Consider the following 13,547-nt stretch of genomic DNA (forward strand, 5'->3'; position numbering starts at 1 on the left):
TGTGTGTGTAGTTTGATAAGGTGAGTGTATGAATGTGTCTGTCCATGTGTTTGTTTGTGTCCCTGATCTGTGCATCATGTTTACGTGTTTGAGAATGAACAAGTGTTCTTTAACTTAATGATTTTTATTTGATTAATTAATTTATCTTTTTCAAACTATTTCACGCATGGCACAACACTGTAAATCTATAAACAAACACATAAACAGGCAGAAAAAGATTGATGCATTATGAATAAATCATCTGTGTACTGAAACTCAATATTAACTCTGCATTGCCTGGAGGTTTGAGTTGCAGCTTACGACAGATCCATCTTGATGTCTGAGGAACTAACTGGGAGGCGAGCGCTTTAGTTAGTACTTATCTGGGGAACGTAATTACCAAAACAAATGATGATTGTGGTGATATAGCGGCAATGATTCTTCATTACTGTTATTCTTTACCTGAGGTTGTATACAGAATGTGTTTCTGTCATCATCATAATCATCATCATCATTAACACCACTGGGGAATAAAAGTCAGTCATTCACGTGTTTGGTTGGTCAGTCAGTCCAACACTTTAGTTCACCACTGCTGACTGGATTACCATGAAATTTGTCAGGGATATTTATAGCCCCCAATGGATGATTCTTAATGACTTTGGTGACTCTCGAAGCTTTAGTCTGGCGCCACCATCAGGTCAGAATTTGCCCTTGATTTACACATTACTCGGTATCTTAAAAAGTATTGACTCAGTTTTCATTAAATTCATGACAGAGCCACCAGCAGTCTGACATTTTTGTTTTTAAGTGAAACATCTTGACAACTATTGGATGAATTCCTATGAGATTTAGTACAAACATTCATGTCACTCTCAGGATGAATTGTAATCACCGTAGTGATCCTTTAACTTATCAAGCGCCATGATCTGGTCAAAATTTCATTTTGTCCAATACTTTGGTTTGTGACCAGACACCTGTAAAACTAATGGCATTCCCATCAGACTCAGCTTTACTCTAACTGCTAACTAGCTAAACATGAGGGTTAAACATAACCTGTTAAACACAGCATGTTAACACATTGTCGCCATGCCTACAGCCTCACAGAGCTGCTAGCATGGCTGTAGACTCTGGTACAAACTTGTTTTAAAATCTAAAATACATATTATTATATAAGCCATTTAAATTGATACAATAATTGAACATTATAAATTTTGGGTATATTTGCCTGCAAATACAAATGTGTCTAAACTGGCCACATCCCTGTCCACTCCTCAAGTATGAGAAGGAGTGTTTGGAGGAGGATGCAAGGAGAAAGAGGAGGAGGTTGACAATGACTGAAGATGACAGCTAATGGCGTGAAGACTGTCAGGGCAGCCGGTGTGTCTAAATAACCAGGTGCTGCGATTTAGTTTCTGCCTGGTTGAACAGTGGAATAATTGGTCAAGTTAGCCAGTAATTAGACTGGTTCTGCCACGCTGCGTCTGAGAGCCCAGCAAAGGCTCCGCCATGCTAATTGGGATATTTATACCGAAACACATTGACCAAGCTCACTGGCTTCTCTTCCAATTCGCTTTTCAGCACTTGTTTATTTTTTCTGTGTGTACTCAGGACACAGCGCTGGACTCGCCACCCTCCTCCTCTTCCTCTCCTAAAGCCATTTTTCATTCCAACTTGAGCTCATTGAACTTCTGTCCTCTGTCTCTTTGTCCGTCAGTCTCTCCTCTGTTTTTCTCTCTGTTGTTTTTCTCTCTCCTGTGCACAGCAGCTCTCTTTCTCCCAGGTTTCTGTATTGCTAATCAGTGTTTTATGAATGCCAGAGTCTGTGCGCGAGACTGTCTCTTCCTCATATGAAGGTGTGTGTGTGTGTGTGTGTGTGTGTGTGTGGAGATGGATGTGTGTCAGTCAGTCAGACCTGCATCCCCCTGGAGTGTGATTAATAGAGCCAGCTGTGGAAACCAGACTGTCACACACATTCACACACACACACACATACATTCACACTCATATACTCACACACTGAAGAATACTTCGAATGCTCCTCTGTTCAGAAAAGTCACATTTTGTTCTCACTTTGTCCCTGGCAATTCTGTGCCAGAAATGAGCTGCTGCTTATGAGAGGCCATCTCTCAACTGTAGATCCCACTAATAGCTCGCTCACACCCCCGCCCCCATTTGGTTGTGATGGCCTCTCTATTCTCTGTCCGTCTGTTGCTTGGTATCTCTGCATCTGTATTCTCTCTGCCTTTTATTATCCCTATATCTTCCCCTCTCTCCTCCTCCTTCTTCTCACTCTCTTTTTCTGTTTTACTATCTTTCTATCTGCCTCTCTTTCTCTCTGTCTTTCTGTCCCCTTCAGGCTAACCCTCAAACCTCCATCAGGAACAAACAAGGCTCCTTGACATTCAATTTCCTGCTTGCCACGCACTTCTCTATTGTATGTGCTTCTCCTCCTTTTCTAGGAGTCTTTTTGTGCGAGTTGAATAGGTGGATGGATGTGGCATTGGACGAATAGGAGGGCAGATGGATGGATGAGGAGGGAGCTTGGCTGCTTTTTTGGGGGGGGGGCGGGGGGTTTGGGTGTCAGCCTCCCCGGCTGAAGCTTTAACAGCAAGGTCACTTTGTTGGGATGTTGTGAGGATTTTTAACCTTTTTCTTGAAAACAGTGCGTTGAATGTGATTAGGAGCTGTCAGCAATGAAAACAGGGAACAAATATTATCCCCAAGTGTTTTGCTTATTTGGTGTTATCACTGAGCGGACAGTCATAATTGTGCAGAATGTAAAAAACAACCAATTAAACAGTGTCATAATGTAATGATAAATACAATGTACTTTTGTTATAATGTGCTGGATAATGCAAAAATGTTTATTTTTTTGTTAAAATCCCCTGTATAACATAATGGTATACACTTTAAATTGACTGAAAACATTATATAAACATTTGTGGAGTTCATATAAAAAAGTTTCCGTTTAGAGTGCATTAGCACTATCATAATTAAAAAGAAATTAGATATTTATATTGTTAATGTAATTATGTATTATATTGTCAGGAAAGAAAATATAGCAGAATCAAAGTAACATTATCCCGCAATGTTCCAGGGAGAGTATTGGTTATACTTGGTTATACTAAATGATCACCTTAATGTTCCTCGACACTGAAACGCAGGACGATGATTTAAAAGTACCACAGGATTATGTTAAGGCTGTCAAATATTTCAACTTTATTTCAACATGAGGAGATGTTATTTTCTTCAGTCAGTTTGGTATGTCAAATACATGTAGCTCTAAATACTACTGTACCCATGAGCCTCAGCAGCCAGGGTTATTATGGAAAACACACCATCCGGAGATGTGAACATATGAGTGTTAATCAGAGTTCTAGCATATACAGGACAGTTAATCACTCTTAACAAAACAAAGCACACTGTAAAAATGTAGAAGCTTAGAAAACTCAAAAAATAAGGCAACCAGCTACAAAATATTTCTGGCTAGTTGTTTCAAATCTACTGTTTGTTTAATCAAACTTCTATGTTAGGTTCATCAAATTTCAAATTATGTGTATGGTCAACGGATACTTTTTTGTTTAAATAACTTAAAAGTGTAAAATAGACAAACTTGTGGAATTAAGTTGAGCCAACCACTGTTTATTTATATTGTCCAGAGCTGTTTGACATGATTTCCAGTTATATTTATTTTTCATTTGTAAAGCATTATTAGGTTTGACCCCCTCATGCACCATACTACTTTATTACATTTATTTATTAAGTTCTGAAAGTTCTTCTGACAACAGAAGAGGACAAGTTAACAGAACCTTCTCACTTTGTAATGATCACAGTCTAAGATTGTAAGTTGTCAGGACTCAATCATTTGTTGAAGCAAGAGTCTGGCTCGGTTTGTTGCCACAACTTACATTTTTTACTTTAAAGACAGTAAATTGAGATTTCTAAGCCTGACCAATTTTAAATCCTTATTTATACCAAAAAATAAAAGTTGGTGTTTTTACAGTGCACCATAGTTGGTCAGTTGATCCAAATCCAAATTGATCCAATATCTGAAAGCTGCTGAATGCATTTCTCATTCACCAGTACATGCTGGAACAACAGAATTTTAAGCTTGCTGCCTGGATGTTTCTCACTGCAATGCTCTCTTGTCTTCACTTCTAAAATTGTTTAAAACACAGTTGTGCACCTTTTGATTTTTTTTTTCAGTGAACCAGAATCTTTTCAACAGAGATACTCATTGTTTGTACTTATGAATCAAATGGGAGAGTTGTATGTCCATCCAAGAATTAGAAGTAATCCAACAGGCCATTGTCTAACATTGTTAATGGCTAAATTACTTCAGGAACCGTGAATACGGCTCTGCGCACTTCAATACTCTATTTATGCTAACCATTATCACACTAGAATTCTTTTTCACCGGAAATTAGTGGAATTCTTTTCCCTCTCAGACTGATTTATCACAAATTGTAACTATCTAACTAACTAACTAAAAAAACATATTCTAAGCAAGGCTATGGGTGACAAACTGGTACTGTTTGATTAGATGGCACAGCAAGCAGGTAAAAATCTGCAAGTCAGTCAATCCGGGCTGTCGGAAATTACTTAGTAATTAGTGTGTGTGTGAGAATGTGAGGTTGTGTTTGTGCTCGTGAGCCTGCTCGTGTGTGTGTGTGTGTGTTTGCAGTGAGTCCTGTTGAGAGATAAATGAGTCTGGTTGACATTGTCTGGAACAGGTGGTGAAGTCAGCAGGGAAGACATACACACAACTCATGCACACACACACACACACACACACACACACACACTCACACACCCAATTTGACTTCAATGCCGATTTTCTAGCTTATTTAAGAGCGTAGCCAATCTGATTGGATAAAGAAGGAAGAATCGGTTGTCTTTGAATAGCCTCCATATTGAGTGGCTGATGTATTGATTACAGAGGCAGAGAACCCACATTAATCATTCACAGCATGTTTGATTGACTGATAAATTGTCTTTTTATGAACATGGCATGCTATTTATTTGCCTCTGTGTGAACAAGTGAGTGTGTTAACTACTAAAAGTCTACTACTAATACTACAATATGCAGACCAGCAAAAGAAGCTAATACAATGTAAAATTTGACTTATGTAATCTGTATATGTGTGTGTGTTTTCAGGTGAGTGTGGTGCAGGACTCTGTGAACATCTCAGGCCAGAACACAATGAACATGGTGAAGGTTCCTGACTGCAGGCTGGCTGAGGAGCTCGGAGATTTGTGGGAAAACTCTAGATTTACTGACTGCTCCCTGTGTGTTGCCGGCCAGAAATTCCAGGCGCACAAAGCCATCCTAGCAGGTGAGAATATCCTTTGAAGATGTATGTAGGTATGTAGGAATTAGTGGCATCTAACATTGAAATTGCAGTTTGCAACCATTTGAATATCTCCTGTTCCAAGCGTGTAGGAGAAACTGAAAACATACTTACTTACATACTAAATATTATATTCCATTTCTGCCAATAGCTCCCCATAAATATTACATGTTGGAGTTTTAATTCATCATATCTGAAAAAGATGATAGATAAAGACTTATACTTAGTATTCAGGTGGTGAAAGGTTTTCATTCAAGTCATTGTGTAGTCACAATTCCTAAAGATGCCATGGTAGGACACGATATCATGATATCATGTCCTTTTTCCTGGCCAGACCGTACCATAACACTAAAACATGAAGTTTAAAACTTTGTTCATGAACAAGTTGTGGCCTTAGTACAATTCTATTGTGGTGTCTTGGTAAATTTGAGTTTTAACATGTGAAAACTTCCAAGATGTTGCTTTTAACTTTAAACGGTTATGCAGATGGTTATTCCCATGTGGCGGGAACATGCACACGGCATCATAAATGGAGCAGCGTATAGACTAATACAGAAGTTTACTACAGCTATGTGGTATATACAAACTGGCACAATTAGGGTTAGACTGGTATATTGTAGTATGTTAGATTGAAGAATAAGCATTGTTCACTTTAGGCCTGCAACTATTGGTTATTTTCATTGTTGATTATTTTTTTAGGTTAATTGATTTAAAGGTGGGGTATGCGATTCTGGAGAAATCCAACACCATGACAAATACCATGATATAGAGCGAACAACAACACACCAAGTAATGTAACTAACGTTAGCAAACTGTCCTTACAGTTGCTGCTGCGAGGCTAACAGCCAGAGAGGACGAGACGGTTTCCCAGAGCAGCACAGCAGCTCCAGACAGCGATACTCACAACTCTCCTGCTACTATAGCTAACATCACAACAGCAGCATATCTTGGCAAACTAGAAAGTAACCTGAATGTCCGTGGGCAAGTCATTTAACGTTACCCCCGTTACCTTGTGTGGCCCGGTCCGAGCTGCTTTGTTTGTTTCCCATTTACAGCCAGCGCTGTGTACAAACACCAGAGTTTTTTCCAGCGCACACACTGAACGGACAGCTAGCGTACCGTGAGGAGATATTCGCTGAATTTGACAAAAAGACGTGTATTGGATTAGAATCGCGTACCCCACCTTTAATAGTTTCGTTTATAAAATGTCAGAAAATAGTACAAACTGCCCATCACAATTTCCAAGGTATCCAAGTCAGTTTATCTACCTTTAGATACTGCATTTATAATAGAGTCCAAGGTGACGTCCTCAGACAGCTTGTTTTGTCTGACCAACAGTCCAAAACTCGGATACTGAAATTCCAATTATATAAAACAGAGAAAAGCTGATCCTCACATTCGAGAAGCTAGAACCGGTGAATATTTGGCATTTTTGCCTGGTAAGTGACTTAAATTAATACGTTATCAAAATTTGTGCTGATTAATTTTCTGTCAGTTGACTAATTAAGTAATTGACTAACAGTTTAAAGACTGGATCACTTCCAAACTAATATATGTGGTAGAGTTTGTTATTTTTCAGGGTGAATTTTGTCATTATCCTGCGTCTCATTTGAGAGTTTTAGATTCGGTCTAAATGCTGTTTCAGATGCTTTTCCACTGTGACAGGAATTGAATTCCAGGGGAAGATTTTTAATTGTATGAATAATTTTGCTTGCCACAGGGATGGTTAAATTTGAATACATTGAATATCCGTACAAAGTATCAGCTATTGGCACTTTGAGCACCTGTTTGTGTTGTTATTAGCCTTCATAGAGTCCATATTGACCACACCCGGTTATGTTAGCACAAACACACGATGCATGGAGAACAACCTGTCGCAGATACTGGCACTTTGATGACAGGCAGTATCAGGTAGTGAAGTTTGAGGAAACTGGTGAACTGTGTGTCTCTGGGGGGGCAAAGAGAGGCTGTTCATTATTGGATTTGTTGAAATGTGTGTGTGAGGAGCCATTTTAATTATGTACTGCTGTGGTTTGGGGTCTCCCCCTCTCGCTCTCTCTCTCTCTCTCTCTGCTCTACTTGGTCCAGATGACGTCCCTCCTCCTCGTTATTCCCCCTCTTGGCCGTTCCCGTGACAACTCTCCCGGCCGTTAATCGCCGTGGAGATGGACAGAGAGGGATCAAACGAAGGAGGGAGAGCAACTCAAATTGGCTCCACATTGGCTTTATACCACTCTAGGTCTCTCTCTCTGTCTCCTACCTTTCCTTTATTTTCTTTTCTACATCCTTCTTACCTTTTCTCAGTATACCTCCTTTCACTTTCATGTCTCCCTTTTTCATTCTTGCCTCTTTCTCCCCTCTGTTTTCCTTCGCCTTTCACTGTTCCCCTCTCCTGCCTCTCGCTCTCTCCCCCAAATCCCTCTATTATTTGTCTTCCTTTCAGTCTTTAATTCTTTATCTCTTTCTCTCCTCTCAAATTTTTCTCAGTTCCCTTACTCCCATTTCTGTCTACTGTTCTCTTCCTCTGATTTTCTCTCTCCTCTCCCTCCTTTCACTTTCTATGACCCTCTCCCTCTCTCTCCCTCTCGCTCTTTCTCTCTCTCGCCCGCCCCTTCCCTTTGTTGCTGCAGTATGAGCTCACCAGTATTGAGCTGCACCAGACAGACTTATTGTAGGTTTGTCCCCATAGTCCTACCTGGCCATTTATTGTTATTGTTAAGTTTGGTTTCAGTGCTCCAGGAGGCAGTCATCAATTAATGACTGCACTAACTTTTTTAGGATTTTTGTCAGTTGCTGAGTTTGCCTGATGTGTGACAAAAGGATTGGCACCAACATCATGTCCCTGATATATGACTCTTTGGCATGCTGTATAATTTAAGGCAACTGCAAAGAACCAAGAATCTACAAGTCCAGCTGTCTTTGACTTCTAGATATCCTATGACCTGGATGACTGAGACAGACTAACAAACTCCCTCTTTTTAGTTCTCTGTCATGTAGCTTTATATTTGCTGAAAGCAAAATCCTCATCATTGGTGAAGGTTTTTTTTTTGTAGTTCTTACAAACCAACTGTCCAAAACCTTAAGTTGTCTGGCCAGCTTCCCTTGCCTCCAGTGTAAACAAAACAAATTACCTCTTGAGAGAAAGCAGAAAAGAAGTATGTAAAAGTTATTTTTTTATGTCTATTTCACCGATTCCTTAAACAAGCCTGACAGTTGAGTAGTTAGTTAACCATCCATTCAACTTTTGAGCTTCTACAACTTTAGTCTTCCCACTGCTGTGTGGTAAAACATTAGCGTACCCCACTGACACTGACTGAAAAAGGATTTTGATGCCATCCTGTCACATCTACAATCTGATCAGAAGATAAAAGGAATGAGGGCCTTTCTTACTTAAAAATACCTTGACAACTCAATTGATTTACCTGAAAACATTAAATTACATTATGTTAACAATGTTTATGTCCAGTTTTTTGTTTTTCTGTTACTCCTTAAAATAGAAGTTGTGGGGATACCCAGAGGTTCAACTTTTTGCCGTTTTTGTTTCTGGCCTGACCTAGGAAGTTATTCTGACTCTGAGCCACAGCATATCTGAAACACACTTATGAAAGCTGAATGCGGTGGGACCTGATGTTAGTTACTGTGTTATTTATTATGTTGATTTTAGTTACTGCTGAAGCAGCAGGTGCTGACCTTATACACCCCATTGTTAACGTATCATTCACTTATTGGCTTATGCCCACATTTTAATATTATTATCAGTATTACACTTATTTGTGGTTTGTGCATAGTTGATGGATGACACCATGTTTCCAAATGAGTAATTAAATGGGCAGCTAGCTCTGCGGTTAATAACTCATTATTAAGTACTTAAATGAATTAGCATATCACTGACTTTGACACATACTTAATAATGTGTTATAACATTTGTTAAATTTTAATCACTAGTTAATTAGGCATTCATTAGTGAACAATAACGTAAAGTGTTACCCAATGAGCACCTAATCAAACAAAGTGAACCTTATCAGAACACTTGTTGATATGTGATTCACAGTAAAAGGCAAAGGTCTAACCTTTTGTAGAGACGCTCTCTGCTGTTAAACAACTAACTGATAATCGTGTTCAGACACAGACTTAGCTCCATCTGTGAGGTTTAGCCTCAGCCTGTGTCGAAACTAACCGCTGTCACAACCAGGAGAAGAGAGAAAATACACTGTGTCGTTGCCTTAAGCAGAACTGCAGAGACATGATGTGATGATTATTTTAAGAATGCAGAATTATCATACAGCAGTGATTTCAAGTACAACAGAAGTGGGGCTGATTTATGTTTATTTGAAGTGCTGTGGTTGGATCAGACAGCTAGCATGGACCGGTCTATGCTGAAGATTAAACATAACCTCTCTAACTGGGGTCATGTCTGGAGTAATAAGAGAGGAAACACACTGTGTTTTGCCTTTAAACCTGTTTAGTGATAAAAATACAAATACTAAAATCATCCATGAGTTCTTTTTTATCAATAGCTCCAGTACTTTGGGGGATTTGGTTATTTAAACTGTGAATTTATCTGTGTTTTAGAAAGTGTGGCAAAATCTGATTTAAGAAAATCAATAATATGAAATCTGGTTGAAAATTGGATTATAAAAATGCCCTTTGCATTGCAAACTTAACTGTTTTCTTTTACTTTGAGGGACTTAAGCACATAAACAGCAGCTCTTTTGCATTGTTTCTCCCCTTTACTTTTTTACACTTTCCATTTTCTGTAAATGGAAGCATAGTCTGAACTGTCCTTCCTTTAAAAGGATTTGTAAACTGTGGCGAACAGTGTCCTCTTGCAGTAAGAGACGGAACAAACTTTGGATTTGCAGCGACATAAAAGCTGGGTGAAAATCACTTAAAACATATCTGCTCCTTTTGACGAAAATAAGCCTTAGCAGTCCTCTATAGCTAGCATGATAGAATAGTCTATGTTGAGTGGCAGCAGGTGACCATGTTATCAAAACAGGAAGAGAGACCTTAATTAAAGCATAATGTATCAAATAAGCTCCAGTCAAGTCAGTCTACCAGCATTGCATTCCGGCTAAACACACCTCAGAGGTTGTCATGCGTCTGTCAGCAGGACAAAACTGCAGTCGACTTTTTCCACATGATGCTTCTACTGCTGTCACTGCTGTCAATCATCCCCCTTGCTCTCCTCTGGCCCTGTGGCGGCCTGTTAACGGATATCAGAAACCTCACCATGCATCAACATTACACACAATAACCTCCCCCTCTCTCTCTCTCTCTGTCTTTTGTTTCTCTCTCTGTTTCAGCTCGCTCGCCGGTGTTCAGTGCCATGTTTGAGCACGAGATGGAAGAAAGTAAGAAGGTGAGTCGAGCACTTGACTTGTTGTTCCTGCTCCCTCAGTGGCGAGTTGAATGTCAAAATTCTGATCTTTCTCTCTATTGCGTCAGGAAGTGCTCACCTCCCAAAACATCCAAGTGTGTCTGCACATGTTCCTTGATGTCTTGTTGACTGCAACTCTATTACCTGGTATCTTTAAAGCCACTATGTGTAGAATTTGTATGTGATTATAGTATCTTTCAAATTAATGTGAAGGCACAAGGTGGTGTTGACAAAATGAGACAATGCCAGTGAAAATTAGTGCAGTCTGTGTTGCTTTCAACACAATCATCTATTTCTAAGTTACGTATAACATATATTTAGCATTTTTGTACTGCAATGTCTTTTTAAGGCCCAGTCTCACCAGCATTTACAACGACCAAACATTGCAGTAAAATTAATCCATTCCAGTGGAATGGGCAATCTAAATCAGTCCAACTTTGGTGAACTTTAACACACGAATTTGTGCCGTTGACCAATAGCAAGCTGAATGGAGCTATTGTAGCTAATTAGATGTGTTGGACCATCCACTTTTATTTAATAATCCTCTATCAGAGTATAAACTGCTCCACAGAAAGATAAATTTGCAGACAGTTATGAGGCAAGAGTCAATGATACAAATACATCTTTTGAATGAACTGTGTGAACTTAGTGTCCTGTTAGCAACTGGAGAATTCAGTAACTCTTTATTGAATTATATGATGTAAATGTTGTGAGCTGTGTGACTAGCGTGTTCCCACTACGTTAACCTGTTAGCAGTTAGCTTGCCAGCTACAGTAGTTCGGCAAATATCCCTGCGACTACAGTCAGTCACCAAGCTCCTGGAACCAAATATTTTGCGAATAAGCCGAAGGAATGTCACTGTGCCACCATCTGCCGTGACTGGGCATTAACTTATTGACTGACATACTGTATCTGCCATCACCGATATTTTTGTGATAAGCTAGTATCGGCTGATATTATCAGCCTGGCTAATTTATCAGTTGGGCTCTATTCTACACATGGGGGCTTGAAATGATCTGAAAAAGTATTTAAACTAAAAAAAATCAAAACATTTAAGTATTTACATGTACAAACTTAAATTTAAGTCAAAGCAATCACAAGATATTTTGTCTCCGTGCAGTCTGATTTTCACTTAATGAAAAGTTTGATAGAGAACCGGGTAGAACAATATGCTAACCATTTCATCCATCGTGTGTGCTTTACTTAACATAATTGAGAATTTTTATGGTGTGTTCAGGCAGAATGTGAGGTGAAACAAAACCTTTCTTAACCTTAATGTCAAGTACTGAAGCATTCAAATGTTTTTTAGTAAGTTAAATGAAGTTCACTGAAACCTGTACTCTATATACAGCCTGTGTAAGTTGATGTTTAGTGGCTCTAAGTGCAGTTGATATTATGGATGCGTCAAATAGAAGTTTATTTATTTTATATTTGTGGCTCAGTGTACATGTAAGTCTTTCACCGCTGCATGCTGTGTGCACATCATTGCTTTTTTTATGTGTTCTCTCTGATATCTGTGTTTGTGTGTGTGTGTGTGTGTGTGTGTGTGTGTGTGTGTGTGTGTGTGTGTATGTTTCCATGTCTGTGTTTGTGTGTACACGTGTGTGATGCAGAGAGCCCTCGTGCCACGGTTGGTTGTGTTCATCCGATAGGAGCTGGTGAGATTGAACCTTGGTGATTTAGCCGTCATGTCAGCGGAATATTGATGCCTGCGTGGCTCGAATGGGGAAATTATAAAGCACAGAGCCAGGAAATGCATCTTAATTGCTGTTTAAGTGGGTGTCTTCATAAGAAAGAGGGAGAGATGGTGGGCCACGTCCCTGTATGATTCAGAGAAAACAGATAGATGGCTTAACACTCCTCTGCAGCACTCTATAGAGGAGAGACAAATGAGCTCATAAAGAAACACTCTAATAGAGGACTGCTCTGTGAATAGAGGGGAGCTTCCGACACTGTAACTACAGAAGCGTTGTCTATTTATGAGACACTGTTGAAAGCTCGCCTTCACAATACTGAAGGAAGCCCTGTTAGTTTTTCTCATCTGACATATGTTGTTATGTGGTGCCTGTTTTATTTTATTGACATTCCAACACACTTTGTTGTCAAAAATCAGCAGAATTAAGTCAAGTTTTCATCTACTTTATGTCAAACCCGCTCCATATCGCTGGATTGTGAACAAACAGAAAAAGTAAGAAAGCACAGGCTGCGATGAGAAATGTTATTTTTCAAGCAAGAGTCTGAGGTTAATTTAGAAACAATATGTACATGCAGATTCTATGTGCAGAATGTAGCAAGTAGAGGATTCATGTTATTTGTTTTACCTGTTTAAGCTGCCTGTGTGCTCACATGCCTTCATGTATTTATTTGTGTTATCTCTATTCCTGTAAAATGGCACTATAGCAGACTGCATGCTGTAAACTCAACCCGGCTGCTTTCAGACTCTCCTTCCATTATTTTTCAGTGTGTTTATGTTGCTGTTGAGTGGTCAGAGTTGACACAAACGCACTAAGCTGTTGGTACACCCAGCCTGACCCTGCTAAAACGCCGCTGGTCACTGTTGTGACGATAAAGCACTGTTATAATTGGCTTTGTTCTGCCTCTCAGTGCGGAGGGAAAGGTTCAGGTTACCGTCACTGTGCCAGAGAGTGATAAAGCCTACTTTGCTGGCTGCAGGCACTGTCCAGGAATGAATGCTTAGGATTAATTTTCAAGAATCAGCTGAAAAGAATTAAATAAATGTAGTAGAATGTAGTTTTGCTGAAACGTGTTCAGACTGTTCAGAAGGTTCTTCAAGTTTTTTTTTCTTATTTGGCACTTGGAACTTGTTTTGTATCACT

General features: G+C 39.4%; 1 protein-coding gene across 3 annotated transcripts in view; it reads left to right on the top strand.

The window, feature by feature from the left end:
- The window catches only part of LOC122868874 (speckle type BTB/POZ protein), a 157,154-nt gene that overhangs the window by 65,969 nt on the left and 77,638 nt on the right, over positions 1-13,547 (top strand). For all 3 annotated transcript variants that reach the window (XR_006376196.1, XR_006376197.1, XM_044181285.1), the window contains exons 7-8: positions 5,138-5,315; positions 10,637-10,692. Coding sequence is in view for 1 of the 3 variants with exons in the window: in XM_044181285.1 (XP_044037220.1) it covers positions 5,138-5,315; positions 10,637-10,692 (234 nt within the window). In the remaining 2 variants the exon portion in view is untranslated. The remainder of the gene's footprint in view (positions 1-5,137; positions 5,316-10,636; positions 10,693-13,547) is intronic.

Source organism: Siniperca chuatsi, linkage group LG21, assembly GCF_020085105.1.
Source record: "Siniperca chuatsi isolate FFG_IHB_CAS linkage group LG21, ASM2008510v1, whole genome shotgun sequence".
NCBI lineage: Eukaryota > Metazoa > Chordata > Actinopteri > Centrarchiformes > Sinipercidae > Siniperca > Siniperca chuatsi.